The following is a 19,131-nucleotide window of genomic DNA, read 5'->3' as shown; positions in this document are numbered from 1 at the left end:
TCAGAAAATTTCTCTAATTTTCCCTAGATGACTAGTATTCTAATGAAGTCTAGGATTAGGAATGAGATCCAAATCTGTCTAAGGAAAAACCCAAGCCCAAGGCATAAGGAGGGGGGGAGGGGTGAAGGGTGGAGACAGAGGGAAAGGTGTGTGAAGCACCATCTTCCATGACCTCCTGGGCTGCAGGACCCAAGGCTGAGTATCACTGTGAAAACGATTTCATGTTTTCAAATGAAACTCCAGAGAGGAGAGGTCGCTGGGCAAGAGGGCAGGAGCGTTATCTTGCTGCCCGTGCTCAGGCTGTGCATGGATGATCAGCTGGCCGCAGCCTGGAAACTACCAGGTCACACCTAGGCAGGTGGCCGGCCCCTCCTCTCTGGGTAGAGGAAGCAGGAACAGGTGGCTGAGAGGCAGTGGGAAGACCTGCTGAGCAGCGGTGGCTGGAGTCCCAGCTAGGATGGGCTCTCTATGGGCCCTGGCTCTGCCCCTCCTCTTGTGCTGCTGGGAGGCTGGGGCCCCTGGGAGCTCTGCAGGTAAGAGGGCAGGAGGGTCCTGTGGGCTTCTCTCCTGGCAGCGCTCTGGGTGTGCGTTTCTGTCCCGGCAGCCTTTGTGGGTGAGGGTAGCTCTCTTGGGCTAATTATAATTAGCCATAAAGCTAAATGTGAGGTATTACTTTTGTTATAGAAAGACTTGACCACCCAGTGCTATCTGAGCCAAACACTAGAATCTCAGTGCAGAAAGATATTATTGATGAGTGGCGCCATCCAGGGGAACTGGAAACTATGCTCCAAGTCCGAACTCTCTGATGGCAAGTAGGTTACAGAATATATGGGGCAAAATCTCAAGACACCGTGGGTTAGGGGTCTCCGGGCATGCTGCGAGCTGATTGGTCAGAGGTGAGGGTAATAAATTATTTCTTCAGGTCTTGAGGACAGCTCTGCAGTCTGTTCTGGTGTCCCTCTGTCTGGTCTCATGGGAAAACAGCCAGGGGGTGGTTCCTTCTTAGGGCTCAGGAACTGAGACATAACTTAGATCAAGATGCTATCTTCAGCCTGCCAGAGGTCGGGCCTTGTATTCATTAGTCAGGTCCAGGTAACTGGCTTCTGCTGCCTGCGGCTAGCTGCTTATGGAGAAAGGCTAGGTCTTTGGGTTGTAGATATAAGTGAGAGATATGATTTCTAGAGCTAGGATTTAAAGCTGAATTTAATCAAATCATCAGGACCCTGTGTTTCACTATCATTGATAAAGAGTATGCAGATGGCAGTGTGTCCCCTTAAGTATGTATGGCACTGCGGTGCATACAGATGAGCGATATCATTTGAGGTTCTCAGGAGTTTGTCTTCCTGCCTGTGGGAGCGTGAGCAAGTGCGGTGCAGGGAGGTGCAGGCTGGTGATCAATATGACTAAAGCCAAAGAATGTGGCTGGACAAGATTCTAACTCCTCCAAGTTTACCCTTAACAAAACACAGTTTTTGTGTGAAACATCTGGCTCTCACAGACTGCTTGGGGGTGGGGGGGGGGGGGGGTGGATTCTGAGAGAGACAGGACTTCTATGAAAGAAGAGAACTAATATTGATCTGTATTAGGAACTGTGCAAGCTGGTCACATGCATTATCTTTTTTTTTTAATGGACTTTATTTTTTAGACCAGTTTTAGGTTCATAGCAAAACTGAGCAGAAAGTACAGAGATTCCCCCACCCCCCATCCTCAAACACACACACAGTGTCTGCCACTAGCCACATCCTGTAGCAGTGTGGTCCCTGTGTTATAATCAGTAATCCTCCATTGACACATCCTTATCATGCATTATCCTTTTTTTTTCCAGCTTAAGTAATAAAAATGTATTGAGAATCCCTGGGATGGTTATTACCTCCCAACCCGGAGGGCGGAGCCAACACTGTAGGAAATCCCTGAGAAATGACACAGTGTCCCAACAACCCCAGCCAACACAGTGAGGAGGGAAGTCATTCCCCTGAACATGGGTCAGTCTCATTCATCCAAGCAGGGCTGGGAGAACAGATGCAGAGGGACCGTCACATGATACTGGGGGAGGGGCAGGGTGGGGCGGGGCGGGGGGTGGGGGGGCAGGTAGGTGGTGGTGATGCTGGACCCCAGGCTGGCTCCTCAAGCACCAGGGCAGAAACAGATCCACTTCTCTGGGGGTGGGGTTCCTGGCCTTCAGGCTCATTTCTTATCTTTTTTAAAAAAATACATATTTTATTGATTTTTTACAGAGAGGAAGAGAGAGGAGTAGTTAGAAACATCGATGAGAGAGAAACATCCATCAGCTGCCTCCTGCACACCCCCTACTGGGGATGTGCCTGCAACCAAGGTACATGCCCTTGACCGGAATTGAACCTGGGACCCTTCAATCCGCAGGTCGATGCTCTATCCACTGAGCCAAACCGGTTAGGGCTCATTTCTTATCTTGATGAGGCTGTCATTTCCTGTTTTTTTAAGACTTTAGCCCAGCCAGCGGTGTTGCTCAGTGGTTGAGCATCGAACTATGAACCAGGAGGCCACAGGTTCAATTCCTGGTTGGGGCACATGCCCGGGTTTCAGGCTCAGTCCCCAGTAAGGGGCGTGCAGGAGGCAACTGATTCATGGTTTTCTCTTACCACGGATGTTTCTATCTCTCCCTCTCCCTTCCTCTTTGAAATCGATAACAATAATAATAAAAAGACTTTAGTTTTCAAGAGCAGTTTTAGATTCACAGCAAAATTGAAAGGAAGGTACAGTGATATCCCATATACTGCATACAGTGCACTATCTTTTTAATCCTCACACTAACCCTAGGAGAGAGACATGATTCCTCCCCTCCCCTGAAAGGTGAGGAGACTGAAGTTTACTGGGATTAAGTAACTCATCTGCAGAGCCAGGATTTGATGCCACACATGCCCACCACTGAGCAACCACCCACCTCTTGCATGCACTCTGATCTGCAAGGCTTGTGCTGCACATTTTACTTTTAATTTAATTGAGTCTTCACAACCCTATGAAATAGGTACCCCTGGCTCCATCGCACAGGAGAAAATGCAGCCTGGGAGCCGGGGGACATGGCCACGGTCACAGGTTGGTAAGCAGCAGGGCAAGCAGCAAAGAGATAACGCAAACTCAGAGTCCAGAGTCCACACGCTTTCCTCTCCTCCAGTTCCATTTGAGGAATGGAGCAGGAGAGTTGCAGCAGTCTAGAGCTGTAGAGGCCAGGGTGACCTTGAGAAGAGCCCATCTTGAGGTCTTCTGTTTGAGGAGACCCCTGGTGGGTAAGAGATGTGAGAGCCCGGAGATGAAGCGGTAATGGGGTTGGGAAGCATGGTGACACCACGAGGCTCCTGGGAAAAGACAAAAAGTGTCAGGGGAGGTCAATGGTCAGAGCCCAAGAACCCAAACCACTGTTTGGGCTTCAGTGCTATGTGGGCTGACCCAGAAAGTCTCTGCTTGCACTGTGTAGGGTCTGAGAGGCTGAGGGAAGTATCTCAGGCTTTGAAAGTATATTCCTGTAAAAGCATGATTTGTGCATGTAGTTAGACTTGCACTGGATGAGTCAAGAGATCGAATGGCATGACCTGCCTAACAGACCTGTGGGTACAGCAGGACATTCTCACTGTATTAAAATAGGTTGTGTGCCCTCAAGTGACTGACTACTCCTTGAAAGGTCACGGTGGGGAAGGCATACTTAATAATCCTTGCAGGCTTTGGAATATAAGAACTTCCTGATTCCTCCCACGGCAATGCATCTCCTCTTTCACAGAGGAGATGGGAGGAGACAGGGACTTGAAGAGGTCTGGTGACTGGCCTCCCTGGTAAGAGGCAGAGTCAGGATTTGCATTAGTAAATCACTGAGCTCCAGAGCTAGTAAGCCACAGACCTAGAGCTGGAACCCAGTCTCTTGCCTCGTGGCCCAGTGCTTGTTCACCATTCAGTGGGAGACACCAGAGGACAAGATGAGGACCTGGGGCCTCATCATGACACCCCAGTAGAAGTGACTGCATGGTTCTGGACCTCCTTCAAGTCCTTGGGTACTTTTGGGGCAGTAGATTTTGGAAAAGACCATTTCAAACCATCATAACCTTGAAAATGGGGGGCTTATATTTTTATCTTTTTCCTTCCAAGAGTAGTGTTACTAGTAAAATGCAGAGTGTCCCCTTAAATTTGAATTTCAGATAATGAAGTTTTCTTTGGTATAAGGATGTCTCAAATATTGCATGAGTAATAAATACACATACTAAAAAAAATTGTCATTAAAATCATCCCTTGCCCTAGTTGGTTTGGCTCAGTGGATAGAGTGTCAGCCTGCAGGCTGAAGGGTCCCAGGTTTGATTCCAGTCAGGGGCACAATTCTGAGTTGCAGGCTCCATCCCAGTAGGGGGGTATGCAGGAGGAAGCCAATGAATGATTATCTGTCATCATTGATGTTTCTAGCTCTCTCCCACATCCTTCCTCTCTGCAATCAATAAAAGCATATAAGCATATTTAAAAAGAATAATTTCTTGTTTATCTGACATTTAAATTCAAATTTAACTGAGCATCCTGTATTTTTATTTGCTACCTCTGGCAACCCTCCCCAGGAGGCTCCTTGGTCCACCAACAGAGAGCCCTTCCCCTTTGGCAGACAGGAGAGGCCCCTTTGTCAGCCTATGAAAGAGCCTGCTGTAGCCCCTCCTGGGCAATGAGCACCTGCTGGCCCTCCACTCACACAACTTCAGAGGGCTGGTCAAGTGAACAGAGACATTGTGCCCTGTAGAGAAATGCTGGAAGCATCTCTATACAAACTGAAGTTTTGCCTCAGCTGGCTCCCTGTTACCTGTAAAAAAAAACAACTCCAAAAAACCTGGTACATCATTTCTGGAGTTCTGGGGTTCCATCCCCATCATCTCAGGTCCATGTTAAGGAGAAGTTTGAGCAGGGATGGGAAGCTGGCCCCTTTATCCTTGCTAGAGCCCCAAGGACTCTGCCTGCTCCCCTCCCCTTTGCAGTAGCCAATACCCACATTGGCTCTGGAGGTTCCTCTCTCCTAATCCCCCCAACCACCTCTAAACACAAAACCACAGATGCTTCTTATATTTGAAACATTTACTGAATGAGAAAAGTATGGATGGGAAAGTGACAAGAATTATTTTAGAAAGTTCTGAGAGTTGTGGTCCCTGCGCTGCAGTCCTTGGCTCACATGGACTTCTGCCTTCTTGCTCCTCCTTGAGGCTGGATTCTGTCCCTACACATTCCCTCTGAAGTCTTCAGACCAATAATCAACTAGATTCTGGGGCTGGCTCGCCTCAAGTGGCCATCAGAGGACATCAGTTAGGGCCATCCCAGTTTTGTGGCTGCCACATGGGACTGGTCTTCCCATTACTATCTCCTTCTTCCTTGTAGATGTAGATGACAAATGGGGTAAAAGCACCTTCCCCTCTCATCCTCCTCCCAGCAGTGCCCAGGGCATAACCGTGAGAGCTCCTGCGAAGTCAGTCCGCTTGGACTCATGGCTCACAAAGTTGTCTTACCCAACACAGGCTCCAGCACCCATGGACCAAGCCCTTTGGTGACAATGAATCACACAGAAGTGCCTGCTGTGACTTTGGGGGTCAACACAAGCTTAGAGGGAGCCTCCAAGACCTCTGACCTTGCTCAAGCCTATGTGCCAAGTCACACCCCTTTAGAAACTCAAACCTGGGGCACCCAGACCTTTGATAAGACCGTACTCCCAGCCAGCACCATCTCAGAAGCAAAGATCAGGGAAACCCAAACCGTATCTCCTGCAACAGAGACCAGGGCCCTCACAAAAATAACCCCTTCCAAGTCCAAGTCTGTGGTCACTACTTCTATGGAGACATCAGCCACAAGGGACAGCCCCGCAGGAACTGGAATGACCACAGTTGATACTGTGACAGATAGTGGTCTCTTGGAAGCTGTCTTTGACACCCTTTGTACTGATGACAGCTCTGAAGAGAAGAGGATCACCATTGATGCCTTGACATATGCTCACAGCTCTGCAGAAGCCAGGGCTCTGGCCTTGGAGAGCAACTCAGCTCCAGATATCACCCCACAAGCCCAGGAACCTGACATCACTGTTCCACCTAAAGCCTTGGTTGCCTACAGGATCACCAACATTGAGGCTACTAATTGCAACATTATAGAAATAGAAGAAACTGCCATCCTCCCTGGGACCTCAGACCTCGATCACAGCCCCACAGGAAGAAAGACCCCGTCCACCCCTGAGACATCAGCTTTGCCTGACCTCACTGAAGCAAAACCACATCTCACCAGGGCCACAACCCCTTCTGAGGCCTTGTCAACTGACAGCACCACAGAATCAGCTGAGACCCCACACACTGCCAACCGCCTTACAGGAGAAACAACAGCAGCTGAGGCCACCACCCCCAGTGGAACTTTGGTGACAGTAAGCATGAACCCCTTGGAAGAATCCTCAGCCCCCTCTGTTGAGACAACAAGCCACTCTGAGGTCTTAGGAGCAGTTCCAATTTCCACAGAGGCTGGGTCAACAGTGGGCAGAGCAACTTCCTGTGCTGAGTCCTCAGCTATGGGCTACAGCCTCTCAAATGTAGCCACCATCAAGGAATCCACTCGCTCAGAGACTTCTACCACAGACAGCACAGCCAGTGGGACCGTTCCCATCAGCAGGAGTCCTCTTCCTGTTGTCCATCCGGCTGCAGCCAACAGCAGCCAAGAAACAGACATCACCTTAGCCAAGACCACAGCCTCAGCAAAGACCTCGAGGATAGCCAGCATGGCCGGGACGGAGTCTCCAACAGCCACACCCACCACTGCTCGGACCACGGGGGTTACTACAGGTAAGAGAGTACCCAGGTGTGATCTAGGGGGATCTGAAGTTTAGCGTCTCCAGGATGTCTACATGCTTAAGGAATAGACAGGAAGGAATGATCTGAAAGCCTCTTCGAAGCCCTGTTTCTGATGCCACCTCTTCATGATCTTCTAGTGACTCTTGCTAACTCAGTAACAAGCAGAGTTAGGGCAGTGTATGGACAGAGTGCAGGGCTGAAAGTCAGGAGAAATGGTTTGAGATCTTGGCTCTGCCCTTAACAACCTGAGTGACCTAGGACAGGTCCCTCTCTGGGCTTCAGTTTCTCCATCAGTAGCTGGAATGAACAATGAAGTCCTTTCCACCTCTGCCCTTCTGAGTAACTACTGTGCCCAGGCGAGTCCCCAAAGCTTATTTGAAGGTCATGGCCCTCATGCTCTGGAAGCCACTGGTTCAGCCAGAGCCACCCAGAGGAGCATCCTGTGGTCGCCTGGCCCAAGTTGCTGCCCTCTGAGCATCTAGGACCCCATGAAAGCGGGGCTCACTGGATGTGCTTGCTGAGGTTGGTGCTATAAACGGTGACAAAATAAATAAACTGGGCAAAGGTGTGGGATTTTAAGCTACATCTGTGAGACAACAGCTCCTTCTCAGAGAAGAAATCCCTTGTCCAAGGCTGTTTGGTCAATTCAACTCCTGGCCAGTCTGCCACCCCGACCTGCACTTCCTCATGCCTCATCCGCACAATATCCTCAGCTTGCCCTGCCTTTCTGGGAAGGTGATATAAAATCATTAATCACAATCACCTTGCCAAATTTCTTTTGTAGTCCAGGCAGAGGTGGCATAAAAATACTGCTCAACCGGAAGCATTGGCACCCCCTGCGTGTTTTCTCTGATGCCAGGCAGTCTACTCTGAGCTTTGAATGTTATTTCCTCTAATTAAATATTCCAACCACCACATGATGGGGGGGCTGGGTGAAAAAGGTGAAGGGATTGAGAAGTACAGATTGGTAGTACAGAATAGTCATAGGGATGTAAAGTGCAGCCTAAGGAATATAGTCAATAATATTGTACTATCTATGTATGCTGCCAAGTGGGTGTTTGAATTATTGGGGTGGGGACACTTTGCAAAATATGACTGTCTGACCACTATGCTGCACACCTGAAACTAATACTACGTAATATTGAATGTAAACTGTAATTGAAAAATAAAATTAAAAAATGATAATTAAAAGCAACCATCACTTGAGGTGGGTATTATTACCCCATATGGCAGGTGAGGAAAACAGATTTAAAGAAAAAAGATAGTGAGGTTCCAGATGAAAGTCTGTTTGATGACCAAACTCATATTATATTTTAATTTTCTAAACAATTTATCAATATTTTATTATTTTTCATTATTTGTTGATTAGATAATATAGTCACATGATTTAAAATTCAACAGATACAAAAGGGTACACCATAACATGTCTCTCTCCCACTGCTGACCCCGACTACCCAGTTTTCTTCATACCCAAAACTGATGGTGTTGCTTTCTTGTGCACTCTCTTCTGGACATGAAATATGCATAGGGAAGTATCAAAAGGAGGATGAAAGATAGCTATATAATATTGATATCTAGCTATATCTACATAAATCTATTAATATTTGGATGGATATCTTACATTCTCCTTTTTATGCATGTAGAGTGTATGATAAAGATTACACTTTTTATGGCTGCTCAGCATTCCATTTTGTTTTATCATAATTTATTTAACTAGTCCTCTAGGGATGGACCTTTAGGTTGTTTAGAGAGAGGGAATTCTCTTTCTCTTTGCAGTGAGGAAATGTAAGCTCCTAGGTGAACACAGACACACTTACATATGAGATGAGCACATATATGCTGCGGGGAGGGGACAGGGGCTGGGTAACACCATTCACGTCTTGATTTCTGAACTGACTCCCCATATTTTTATCTTCCTACTGATCTCAACTTGCAGGTGGGGATGAAGGCTTTCTCCTCCTGAGACTGAGGGTGGTCTCCCCAGAAGACCTCACTGACCCCAGAGTGGCAGAGAGACTGATGCACCAGGTGAGTGGGTACTTTCTGGGCCAGGGGAGAAGAGGGGAGTGAGAGATTGTTGTGAACTCGTGGGAAGATCTGCAGGATACAGAAGAGCAACTCTTACACCTGGGAGTCTACTAGTAGTTTCCTATGGCGTATTAGGAGCTAAATCTAAGGGTCCCTGCCTGGCTTTGCTTCTGCCTGTTTTGGCTGAGTTCTGAATTCCCCTTCTCTGCTATGTAAAAAAAAAAATCCCTTTTTCTCACCCTCAATGTCCTCAGGCCCTTAGAAGGTCAGGCCTTCTGGCCTCTGGGAGAAGGGCAATCATATTCATGGGCAGATAGGCAGGACTTTTGGTGGCAAATGGCAGAAACCCAACACAGCTTATACAGAAAAGGCCAAGTACTGGCTGGGAAACCTAGAACTTCATCCAAGTTTTCTCTTTCTTTCTCTCCCTTAGCTCTGCTCCATTTATTCTTCAGAGTCTCTCTCCATCTGTAAGGAGAGGTGGCTATGACACCCCTGGAATCACAAGACACTTCCTCTCCCAAGTTAATCATATCATTCTAAGGGAGGAATGATGTTATTGGCCGACAAGGGCCACCATGACTGACATTCCAACCTGAACCACGTGGAAATCGAAGGATAGGCCCCGAAGGAAATAGGGATTCTAGGAAAAAAAAATACCATCTATGTACACTCTAGATGGGAACCAAGATTGGGCTATACTTGTACAAGTGGGAAAATTCTCCTAAAGCCCAGCTCAAAGCTTCTAGTGGTCAAATTCTGGGGTTAGGGCTTTCAGGAATGTTTGAATCTTTGGAAAATTAGAATGGGTCAGCTCAGTCTACCTCTTGTGCCCACATCATGCTACCAGGGAATGGGAACATTTGGAGTTCTCTTAGGAGAACTCCTCAGATTTACATAAGTAGTTCCCTGAACATGGCATGGGGGTTTTGAAGCAGGACAGCCAAATAAATGACAAATGCCCATTGCACATGATAATCAAAGTAGCAAGTGTGAATCTCAGTCGAAGAGGAAAGACAGAGTGGTCATATCTGAGCTCCCCCAAACTGGAAGCTATTTCAGGGGTCAGAAAGAATCCAGGGAGACAGAAGCATGTCAGGAGCCTAGGCGCAGGACTAGGCCATGGGGGTGTTGGACATCAGTTCTTGGGAGCTGGCCATTGGTTTAGGGTTCAGGGATCAAACAACAAATTATGGGGCCAGATAGATCTGGGTGTGAATTTCACACATCCAGACATTGGGTAAGTTACTCCATATACTTTCCTCTCTTATAAAATACGGCTGATACTACCTGCTTTATAAGGTCACGGTCAGGTTTAAATGACATTATGTGCACAAAGCACCTAGGCCATGCCCAGCCCGCTGGAGGCTCAGGAAATGTGGTGGCCTCCTCCTTTGTTCTCCCCCACTGTCCCTTCCTGTCCTTGGTCTGTGGGGAGCACATGGGCCAGATGGCCTGGAAGTACTCACCTGCTCCTGTTGCCCTCCAGCTCCGCCATGAACTGCATACCTACCTGCCTCCCATCCAAGTCTCTCTGCTGCGTGCCAGGAGGGACTAGAGAGCATCAGCTGCAGCAAGGCATGGCTGTGCGCCAAGAGGGGGCAGTGCTGCCTTTATCTGGAATCCACTACAGACTGGAGCCCATTGCCCTGCCATGATGTACCTGGAAGGTTCCCATGGAGGTCAGCTCGCCTAAGCCCTTACCCCAGACATGGCTGCGGGGCCCTGGCTCACATATGCCTGAGTGTATCTGTGTGGTGGGTGGGGCTTCCCCTGTTCCATGTCCTTGGACTTACCATGGCACATAGTTGTCTTTCAGTAAAGAGTGACCTGATCACCCATCTGTCATCGACGGGGGGCTTCCATCCTCCAATAAAATTACACTCAATGTGGCCCAGAGGTTATCTACTTGACCTGCATGTTTTTGACATTTTTATGGTTCAGGGATTTTGTGCATCCCCACTGCCACCTCACTCCTTTATTGCTCCCCTGCTTCTTGGTTTGGACTTTGATTTCAGCACTTACTGAGGCTGATGCTGGAGCCTGTTGAACTGTGAGCTCCTTCAGAGCAGGGACCATATTAGTTTATCTCAGCATCCCCTGAACCTAGCAGACCGCCTGGCCCACAGCAGGATCACAGAGAATGTTTGTTGAATTGACTTGAATTTCAAGCTCTGGACACAGACAGGTTTAAAAGAAAGTCTGTAATACTCAATTATTTCTCTACTCAGAGCTCATAAATCACTGAGCCTGGCAGGTGTGGCTCATTGGTTGAGTGTCCACCTAGGAACCAAGAGGTCACCGTACAGTTCCCAGTCAGGGCACATGTCTGGGTTGCAGGCTTGATCCCTAGTCTAGCCCTCTCCCTTTCTTTCTTTTTCTCTTCATCAATAAAGACATAATAAAAAAAATAAAAAGCAGTGGTGAGAAGGGACGTTCTTGCTTTGTTCCTGATCTTAGCTGGAAAGCGTTGACTTTCTCACTATTCAGTATAATGATAGCTGTAGGTTTCTGTAGATGAAAAATTTTCAATTACAGTTGACATACAATATATTAGTTTCAGGTGTACAACATAATAGACATTTATATGACTTACGAAGTGATCACCCCATAAGCCTACTACCCATCTAACACCACACAGATTTCTTTTTATCAACCTGAGGAAGATGCCTTCTATTCCTAGTTTGCTGAGAGTTTTGATCACAAATGGGTGTGGATTTTATTAAATGTTTTGGGGTTTTTTTTGCATCTAGTGATGTGATCATATGATTTTCCTTCTTTAGTCTTTTCATGTGATAGATTACATTGATTGATTTTTACATGTTGAACCAGACTTGCATACCTGGATAAACACTACTTGCTTGTGATGTATAATTCTTTCTATTCATTGTTGGATTGGACTTTCCAATATTTTGTTGAGGATTTTTTGCACTTCTGTTCATGAGAGCTATTGGTGAATAGTTTTATTTATTTGTTATGGTGTCTTGTTCTGGTTTTGGTATTGGGGTACTGTTTGCCTTATAAAATGAGTTAGGAAATATTCTCTCTGCTTCAATCTTCTGAAAGAGATTATAGATAATTTGTGGAATTTCTTCCTGAAATGTTTGGTAGAATTCACCAGTGAACCCATTTGGGCTATGTGCTTAATTCTTTATTTTTTAATTTTTATTGATTTCAGAGAGGAAGGGAGAGAGATAGAAACATCAATGGCTAGAGAGAATCATTGATCGGCTGCCTCCTGCATGCCCTCCACCAGTATAGAGCCCACAATCAGGGCATATGCCCTTGAGCAGAGAATCAAACCTTGGACCCTTCAGTCCATATGCTGATGCTCCATCCACTGAGCCAAACTGGCTAGGGTTACTGCTTCTACTCTTGCTTTACTTGAAGGAGCACACCGTACAATTCCTTTCCCTCTCTCCTTCCCCCACAGGCACGTAACCCCCCACCTCTAAGGGACTCCATAAGACTTGCAACCAGGGGAGCAATGGGCAGTGGCGGTTTGTCCCAGGCTAACCCCTGAGCCTGTCTCCATGGCCCCCTTCCCTCTGACTTCCCAGTGAGCCAAAGCACCCAGCCTAGGCTCTCCTGTTGCTTCTTCTATGCCCTTCCTTGTTTCACTCTCCTAAGTCTATTTTGGCTGCGGTCAATAAATTCTTACTTGTTTTTCTACATTTTGAAATATTTTCTCTTGATTGAAATCTTTTTCTCAAGAAGACAAGAACCAAGGTCTCCTCATCTCCTCGGTAACAGAAGGACAAAGATTACATGCAGAAGTAGGCAAAAGGAATAAGAAAAAATGCGTAAAATGGCTACAGATTACACGGAACGGGGGTGTGTGTGCAAAGGGTGAATGCCTTCAGGACTCTATTGTTTCAGCAACAAGGTTGTTAATCTTTCCATAATGATAGGCAGTTCTTGGAAAAGGTTAACTCCCATGTCCCTCGGCGTAGAATTCCCAGCCAGGTTAGAATGTGCTTTCTCTAATCAGAACAGAACAATCACGGTTAACAGAGCATCCAATATAATAAAAGTGTAATATGCAAATCGACTGAACGGGGATCAACTGGTTGCTCAACGCAGGAGCTGCCCCCTGGTGGTCAGTGTGCTCCCATGGGGGGGGGGAGCGCTGTTCAGCCAGAAGCCAGGCTTACAGCTGGTGAGCGCAGCGGTGGTAGCAGGAGCCTCTCCCGCCTTCATGGCAGCCCTAAGGATGTCTGACAGCTTAGGCCTACTCCCCTAGGGTTCCTGGACTGCGAGAGGGTGCAGGCTGGGATGAGGAGCCCCCCCCCCCAACCCCCCCAAGTACACGAATCTCGTGCACTGGGCCTCTAGTTTCTTATAATTATAGTTAGTCCTCAATATTCTATTTCTGCTCCTAACAAACCCACAAAAATTCTTTACAGGTTTGAACGTTTCTATTTTGACAGGCAGTACCAGTTACTAAAATATTGAAATACTAGATACTGTTTGGAAATGGCTGAGGCCCCAAGCCCCCTGAACAGTCCCTTATCACCTTGGTCCCCAACCTCCCTGGGTGGGCACAATCAGGGGTTGGGCACCTGGTGCTCACTGGCTCACACACTGTCAGCTCACCACAGAAGTACTGCCTGACCTCAGCCCCCTCCCTCCTGGCCATTCTGGCCTGAGCCCCGCTGCGCTCCTGGGAGCTGAGTCCTGCTGGGAGCCAGTGCCTGCCAAAGGCTGGGACCAATTTCTGCCTGTACCCTCTGTGAGGGGTGGGGGTAGGGGTGTTGGCAGGCTGAGTCCCTGCTTCCCTGGGCCACTTCCTGCCACCGCTAACCTCCTCCCTGTGCCCGGTTCCTGGCAATGAGCCCTGCCTGGCGCCACAGGCTGCACATGGGGTGTCTTTGTCAGGCAATCCTGCCTCTGTCGCTGGCACTGGCCCCATTTCCCTGGAATCCTTCCTGGGTGGCACCGTCCCTTTGCAGAATTCTCCTGGGATCCTCCAAAGTGCCTCTCTTGCTAGTCTAGCCGCTGCCCTTCTAGACCCTGAGGGTGCATCCTCCCCGCAATCCCTGTCCCAGGACACAAAGGCAGAGGCAGAGCAAACCGTTCAGGAAATCTGCTCACCCAGGGCCCTCAGTCTCAGGGGTATCAGTTGCTCTTGGAGGGGTTTCTGAGCATCTGATGAGATGAAATGCAAAAGTGCTTTGCAAACAGTAAAGCATCTTGCAAACACCAGGAGGATTTAAGGGGAAAATCCAGGATGCTCAGGTGTGCGGCCAGCTGATTGGGGCCTGAGTCCTCTTCCTCTGGGAAAGGCAGCAGAGGGTGGGGAGAGTCTGGAGCCTGCTGTGGCTCCCTGCTTGCCCGATCTGAAATGGCTATAGGCAGTTAGATCGACATGAGCAGAGTAGGGGCGAGGGGCCAGGTACAGAAGGTCACCAGGGTGGAAAGTCCTAGACGCTTAGCAAAACGGGGAAAACAAGAACCTCGTCGTCCCCAGGGTAACCTTTCCTCCCTGAGCATATCACTGGTCATGCAGTGTGGACCCCTGGCTTTTCATATCGCTAGTTATGGGGTTTAGACCCCCCATCCCGACCTTTTCTTCCCTAAAGATAACTTCTAGGCCTCAGTTGTATTTCAGCTCCAGGCCCAGGAAAGCAGCAAAACCAGACAAGCAACACCATGGCTGACCTCAGGACCAGCTGAATTGACTAATGACCCCCTGTCCTGGTGTCAACCAATCTGGGGAGACCCTGACCCTGAAAGGACACAAGTGGAAAGCTGCTGAATATTCTACTGAGATCTTCCCCTGAGACCTCTCCTAAGAACTCCACCCATAAAACTCTTAGGATGGAGGACCCAACATTCTCTCCCTCCTGGGAGCACACCCACACTTTTCCCATGCTCCTCTCTGCTGCCCCCTCCCCCCAGGTGTATCATCTTTACCTTCCTCACTTCTAAACAACAAGGGCCTTTTATTTGCCTCTATAACTTGTTTCCTAAGCCCATTTCTTCTATGAATTACTTCTTCTACCTCTTGATTTTCTAAATAAATGTTTTCTTATAGTTTGAGTCTTGGCTCTGAATTCTTTCCTAGCCAGAACTCAAGCACCAAGGTTGCTAAACCCAGGTCTGCTCTGATCCCACCTAACACCTGGTGCTGTTCTTGCCATCCCAACAGAGGCAAACTGAGGTTTGCAAGAACTGAACTAGCCATTCTTTCCTGGTGGCTTACAGCAGTCTGCTGCCCAGGCCATGTCAACTGGATAGTGGCAACTCTGGGCTCGCCTCTGCTCCTTTAGTGGGTCTGCCTGGCCTCGGGCAGAGGAGGGCTTTGCAGTGTGGGAGTTCTCCCCTGCAGGAGAGAACTCCAGTGCTGCACTGGGCCTCCCCACGATGGTGACTTGTGGACTCTGGGAGACATTCTTTTGGGAGGTGGCCTGTCTTCCTCCCATCACCCCTGCTCCTACTCAGGGCCTGGGAAGAATTTTTCCTGGACCAACTGATGTTCTCCTCTCCCTAGGAGAGGGGAATAGCGTCCTTGTGGCCTAAGGTTAGCTGCCAAGAGGCCAAGAGGTAGGGCTCAGGCAGGCGCTGGTGTCCAGGCTGGGAGGAAGATGCCCATGTCCACAGCACCCTTAGAAGGTGCTGGGAGCAGTGTGATAGGTGACAGCTCAGGGAGGAAGATGGGATCGTCAGGTACAATTCTTGGCCTAAAGACACTTCCTCTCCAGGGGAAGGTGCTCTTCTTGGGCAGAATCCAGTCCTTTCCCCACAAAGAGGTCACCTGAGGACCCACCTTTCTGATCCCTGGTGGCCTCTTTCTTCCTGAATCTGTCTTTGCTTGGTTGATTCCTGTCAGAGTCATCCTCATGTTGTAGCTGCTGTAGTCCCACAGCCACTGGTTGTCCCTTAGCACCAGCTTTTCCTGGCGTGTGTGTGGGGCGGGTGGGTGGGGGGAGGCAGGGAGAGGTTTGGGGTAGGCCTGCACCCCATGGCTGTATGAGCCATGGAGATCTTTAAGTAGGAGTTGTTGGGCAGGTCAATGAAGTGACAGGGAGGTGTGGGACCTAAACTGGGGCATGGGGACACCATGCCATGGTCTTGGCGCAATGGAGTCTTGGCTGCTTCTGGATCTAAGGCCTCACTAGGAAGGTGAGAGCCAATCTTGGTAGAGCTAGAGATTTCTCTGATGCCAATTATTACAGCTGGAAAGAGGAGTGTAATTAAAACTCTGCTTTCTAGGACCTGATGTCTGTGCACGGCCTTTACTCTAGACCTTAAATATACACTGAGTGGCCAGATTATTATGATCTCTGAAAGCATAATAATCTGGCCAATCAGTGTGTGTGTGTGTGTGTGTGTGTGTGTGTGTGTGTGTGCGCGCGCACATGAATTTGTGCATGGGTGGGGTCCGGCCAGCCTGGCCAGGGAGAGGGGACATGGGCGGTTGGCCGGCCTGCCTGCTGGTCAAACTCCTGGTCGAGGGAACAATTTGCATATTGGCCTTTTATTATATAGGATATACACTGAGTGGCCAGATTTTGTGTTCAGAGATCATAATAATCTGGCCACTCAGTGTATACACATATGTTGTATACAGTATATACATAATGAGTGTACATTTAAATATCTTATATAATAAAAAGGTAATATTTAAATTACCATCACTCCGCTACGCCCACGATTGGGCCAGCGGGAGACACAGGGGGCGGGACTCGGGGTGGCTGGGGTGGTGATTGGGCCAGCAGGACGCTGAGCTCGCGTTGCCAGCGGCGACGCAGCTCAGCGTCTGGGCCATGGCTGTGCTGCGGCACAGACAGGCCTCTGGGGCAGCGAGCCAGAGTTTTGGAGGTTTGGAGGCAGTGCGGTGGGGTGGGGGGGGGGGGGGGGGTGGGCGGGCGGCGCGGCTCCCCGGGGAGGAGTCTGGCGGCAGTTGGGCCGCAGGAGCACGTGGTGGCGGCCCCAGCCTTCCTGAGTGGGAGGCAAAGGCAAGACCCTGGCCTGGGCTCCGGCTGCAGGAGGACCACGCCCCCACCCCGCCTCGCCCTAGGGGCCCAGGGACTTCGGAGCTGCCGACCAGCGGACAGACAGCTTACACGTGCACGATTAAATCATGCACTGGGCTTCTAGTTTATATATATTTACATATTTATATTGTGTTCATACATGTGTGTATATTTATGTATCTATGTATTTAGCATAAATATATACACACAAACACAGTCACACACATATATCATTATCTTATTCCTTTTCCTATTATCTCCCTATTTATCTATCTTAAAAACCAAGAAGTCATATGATACCTCCAGGTCCAATCAAACACCTAAGGTTCATTTCAACCTCCTCCCTTTCTTTCTTTCTTTTCTTTTTTTTGCTGATAAATAGACAGGTTTAATGATGCATTGTTCTTCACACAGATGCCTGCAGAGTCTTTAACTAAAATCCAGGAATATGCAAGTAGGCAACATAGACCAATTAGCCAGATCTAAAATAAACTGGCTTCTTATAACTACCCTGTAAACATCACAGCTCTTCTTCCGTCCAAAATGAACATAATCTCACATGAAAACACTTAATGTAGGGGAACCAGAAACCTAGTTTTGTGGCCAAAAGTAAAAACCAAAGGAAAAATAGCAATGTGGTGGTTAGTTGGTGAAAGCAGGGAATCTGGAGCCTTCACTGTGCTGCTTTGCTCTTCTTACTCTTGCTCTTTTTGTCCCTCTTCTTCAGCGCATCCATGTTTGCTCGCAATAGGTTTGAATAAGCCATCTGAAGCTTATTCACTTCTTTGGAGCTCACCACTGTGCTAATCTTCTTTTTCCCATCAGTAGCTCTTAACAGACACTTGTTGTCTGAGGGCTCAAAGCCCTCCACTGAACCTTTCCTTGGAATGGGTTTAGTTCAGCCATCATACTTCTTCAGGGTGATGAACACACTGCCCGACAGCTGGCACTTCTGGAAGAGCCTGGTCAGCTCCGTCAGGAACGGCTCACTCTCCAGCAGAACCATCCCGGCTCCGCTGGCCCCACTCAAGCCACATCATCCTCGCTTTCTTTTTTAAATATATTTTTATTGATTTCAGAGAGGAAGGGAGAGGGAGAGAGAGATAGAAACATAAATGATGAGACTCACTGATTAACTGCCTCCTGTATGCCCCCTACTGGGGATTGAGCCCGCAACCCATGCATGTGCCCTTGACCAGAATCAAACCCGGGACCCTTCAGTCTGCAGGCCTATCCACTGAGCCAAAACAGCTAGGGCTCAACCTCCTCCCTTTCCATATGTAATTTCCTTCTCCCAAAGTGAAAAACCAGCCTTCAATTATCTACAATATATTTACTTATATTTGCTTAATTCTAGGATACATGAAATATAGTTGCATAATTGCTAAGTCTGCTGTGGAAAACAAATCTACAACATAGAGTTCAATATTTGTTAGAACCTGAGGGTGTGGAGGCAAAATACTGGTTCAAAACTTACTCACATCTTCACTGTGTATGCCATTCATTTGAAATATATTCATGTTCATTTTCTCCCATTTGTATTCTATGTTAGAGTTTTCCCCTTTTATTCTTGATTTTATTCATTAAAAAGGTTGAGTATGTGAAATATTAACATGGTTCTAAAAGTCAGAACTGCACAAAACCATAAATTCTACCAAGTCTCACTCCCCCCACCTTTTCTACCCTGTTTCCACCATCTTATTATTTTCACCGCATTTCCACACACTCCCTGGATGTAACCAATCTCACAGTTTCTGGGTTACCTTTCCCAAGTTTTTTTTTTGTACAAATGATATATTTTCTTATTCCTCATTTCTTTCACAAAAGGTGGCATAAATACTTTCTCAAATTTCATTTTTTTCATTTAACAGTATATTTTGGAAGCCATTCCATATCAGTTTATAGATAGTTCTCATTTTTATAGCTGTATAGTATTCCCTTGGTAGATCTACTGTTGTTCAGTCAGCCATTCTTCCATGTAAATTATTTAGGTTGTTTCTAGTATTTTGCAATTACAATGCTAAAGTGAATTACTTCAGGCACACATATTCTTGTATAACTGGAGATGTCTGACCAGGGTAAACTGCAATTAAGTGGGAAAGCATGTGTCATTTTGTTAGATATTGCCCAATTCTCCCAAAATAGCATTATACTAATTTGCATTCTGACCATCTATTTTTTAAGAGCACCTATTTCCCCCCAGGATTACCAACAGAATGTGTTGGTGTAATTTTTATTTTTGCTAATCTGATAGGTGAGAAATAATATCTCAGTGTTATTTTAATGTGCATTTTTCTTATTAAGTAGTT

At 47.7% G+C, this 19,131-nt stretch overlaps 1 protein-coding gene and 1 pseudogene across 6 annotated transcripts; one reads left to right on the top strand and one right to left on the bottom strand.

The window, feature by feature from the left end:
- Positions 1 to 388: 388 nt before the first annotated feature.
- On the top strand, positions 389 to 14,825 carry MUC20 (mucin 20, cell surface associated). 5 transcript variants are annotated; one of them, XM_079767221.1, is made up of 4 exons: positions 389 to 533; positions 5,426 to 6,806; positions 8,752 to 8,843; positions 14,437 to 14,825. In XM_079767221.1, exons 2-4 carry the CDS (start codon positions 5,477 to 5,479, stop codon positions 14,599 to 14,601), a joined length of 1,587 nt encoding a protein of 528 aa, XP_079623347.1. In that variant the 5' UTR covers positions 389 to 533; positions 5,426 to 5,476; the 3' UTR covers positions 14,602 to 14,825. The 5 variants fall into 5 exon arrangements, with proteins under 5 accessions (XP_079623347.1, XP_079623345.1, XP_079623346.1 ...); XM_079767219.1 differs by having other exon boundaries at positions 5,508 to 6,806; positions 14,437 to 14,822; XM_079767220.1 differs by having other exon boundaries at positions 5,508 to 6,806; positions 14,455 to 14,821.
- A 2,670-nt stretch (positions 14,826 to 17,495) lies between these two features.
- LOC307097024 (signal recognition particle 14 kDa protein-like) lies at positions 17,496 to 17,828 on the bottom strand (annotated as a pseudogene). The gene has a single exon. The product of its transcript is annotated as a signal recognition particle 14 kDa protein-like (transcript).
- Between the last annotated feature and the right edge of the window lie 1,303 nt (positions 17,829 to 19,131).

This window comes from Cnephaeus nilssonii (genome assembly GCF_951640355.1).
Source record: "Cnephaeus nilssonii genome assembly, chromosome: 3".
Classification (NCBI taxonomy): Eukaryota; Metazoa; Chordata; class Mammalia; order Chiroptera; family Vespertilionidae; genus Cnephaeus; species Cnephaeus nilssonii.
Note: the sequence above shows the minus strand (reverse complement) of the source record. Positions and strands in the feature narration are given on the sequence as shown.

Coding starts and splice junctions, on each gene's coding strand:
- MUC20 (XM_079767219.1), top strand. CDS start 458: ATGGGCTCTCTATGGGCCCTGGCTCTGCCCCTCCTCTTGTGCTGCTGG. Junction 534..5,507: donor GGCCCCTGGGAGCTCTGCAG/GTAAGAGGGCAG, acceptor TACCCAACACAG/GCTCCAGCACCCATGGACCA. Junction 8,844..14,436: donor CAGAGAGACTGATGCACCAG/GTGAGTGGGTAC, acceptor GATAACTTCTAG/GCCTCAGTTGTATTTCAGCT.